Source organism: Aplysia californica, unplaced genomic scaffold (genome assembly GCF_000002075.1).
Source record: "Aplysia californica isolate F4 #8 unplaced genomic scaffold, AplCal3.0 scaffold00040, whole genome shotgun sequence".
Taxonomy (NCBI): Eukaryota; Metazoa; Mollusca; class Gastropoda; order Aplysiida; family Aplysiidae; genus Aplysia; species Aplysia californica.
In genome coordinates this window covers 561,985-564,026 of record NW_004797310.1, presented here as the reverse complement: position 1 = coordinate 564,026, position 2,042 = coordinate 561,985, and the positions used below count along the sequence as shown (strand labels likewise).

At 44.3% G+C, this 2,042-nt stretch overlaps 1 protein-coding gene across 1 annotated transcript in view; it reads left to right on the top strand.

The window, feature by feature from the left end:
* LOC101847936 (multidrug resistance-associated protein 1) overlaps positions 1-1,934 on the top strand; it is a gene marked incomplete at its 3' end in the record, with an annotated part of 23,298 nt that extends 21,364 nt beyond the window's left edge. Inside the window, 2 exon segments of the mRNA XM_035973984.1 lie at positions 362-520; positions 1,768-1,934. Coding sequence (XP_035829877.1) covers positions 362-520; positions 1,768-1,934 — 326 coding nt within the window.
* Between the last annotated feature and the right edge of the window lie 108 nt (positions 1,935-2,042).

Sequence of the window (2,042 nt, the reverse complement as noted above, 5' to 3'; positions counted from 1 at the left end):
CCCCCCCCCCCCCCCCCCCCCCTCCCCGCTTCCCGATCTCCTTCAGTTGAAAATATCTCGACTTCTATTCACGATAGATGGGTTGTTGTTTTTTTTACATCAAAAGCAAGAGAAACAAACAAGATTTAAAACAGGGTGCCCACTACGGATGGGATCGACCGATCGGGCCAATCGCCTGACTCGGTGGCCTCAAAAACAAACGTGTTTGTTTTCAGTTTCAGGCGACCAAGTCGGGCGATCGGTCCGATCCAGCCGTAGTGGGCATGCCGTTTAAGATTAAACCAATAACCCCATGTACACTATAGTTGACGAGCGCCTGATTTCACAGTTGCCTCAATATTTTTTTATGTCTTTGTCTCAGGTGGGAATCGTGGGTCGGACCGGGGCAGGAAAGTCTTCTCTGACTGTGGCCCTGTTCCGACTGGTGGAGGCTGCAGCTGGCAAGGTCCTCATGGACGGTCATGACATCGCCTCACTAGGCTTACATGACCTCCGCTCTCGCATCACAATTCTTCCCCAGGTAATACCGGATACCCTTGCAGATCGAGTCTAGTCGGGTCGGATCGGGTCTGGTCGGATCGGGCTGTGGAGGTGCCCATTGGCACGATCGGTTCGGTTCGTTTCTGTTCGGTTTGGTAGGCGGGGCTAGCCAGGATGAGGGCGCAAGGCGGCCATCGTGGCAGAAACCGATCGTCCGACTCGCAGCATTTTAGGGGATGCCTACTTGCGCGATCGGGTCGGGTCGGGTCGGGTCGGGTCGGGTCAGGTTGATTTGATAATCGGGTATGATATTATTATCATTATATCTATTATTATTATTGATTTATTATTATTATAAAATTATTATTATAGATTAGAGTGTTTTGTACAGTTTGCCCTGTGAGGTCGACAAAAGACATTGCCTTCAAACTTCAACCTTATCTTCTTGCATCAGATGTATATGTATGTTTATTTACTCATTCAACATAACTGTTGTGATTTCATGGTGTAGATTATTACGCACTCCTGTCACCTCCATCACTATAACTTAAAGGGGGGGGGGGGGGGGGGTAAATTTACGATTGTCTGTCAATTTATGGTATCTGGACTTTTTACGTATTATAATACTCCAATCACTTGTAAATCTAAAAAATGATTACTCTTTGTGTTACAATCGTCATCTTTCAGATTTTCTGTGCTAAAACTTTCATTTTGCCTATTATGTAACAAAATGTCGTTTTTTCTAAAAACGTCAATTTTTTATGTTTTTTCTCATCTACTTTATTTTCTTTTTTTATTCCAATGAAATTTCCAGGGCTTGTTATTCATACCCTAACCTAACTTTAATCAGGTGGAAAATAAAATCGATGCATTCATGAGTGAGTTACATGGATGAATATGTAATCGAATTCAGAGGCATGAAGGGGTAGGTCAGTTATCCATCTGTAACTTTTTAACTATTCAAGATATCCAAAATCCCAACGGTACAAAATTTTGTATTGAGTATATCTATCAATGTGCCAAATTTGAAGGTTGGTAAATAAAAATCCTTTTTACTTTTAGGAAAGCTGGGTTTTTTTTCAATATGGCGGCCGTTACCATGGCAACCGTAGACTTAAACCAAAAAATTAAAGTTACATTTTACAGATGTTTTCCTGTTATACCTCCTTGCTATAAGGCTTTATCTAAAAAGGCCATAGTTACCGAAATATGTTTATAAACCACCCCCCCCCCCCCCCCCCCCACACACACACCTCCCTTTAAATGCGAAATCTCTGTTTTCCTCAGGACCCTGTGATCTTCTCTGGGACAATCCGCATGAACCTTGACCCCTCGGAGCAGCACATGGACTCGGAAGTGTGGGAGGCTCTGGAGCATGCACATCTCAAGGACTTTGTGAATGGTCTGGCGGGACAACTGGACTATAACTGTGGGGAGGGAGGACAGAACCTCAGGTGAGTGTCTCTGTGTGTTTGTACATCTTTGAGAGAGAGGGAGGAGGAGGGAGAGGGGAGAGAGAGAGAGAGAGAGAGAGAGAGAGAGAGAGAGAGAGAGAGAGAGAG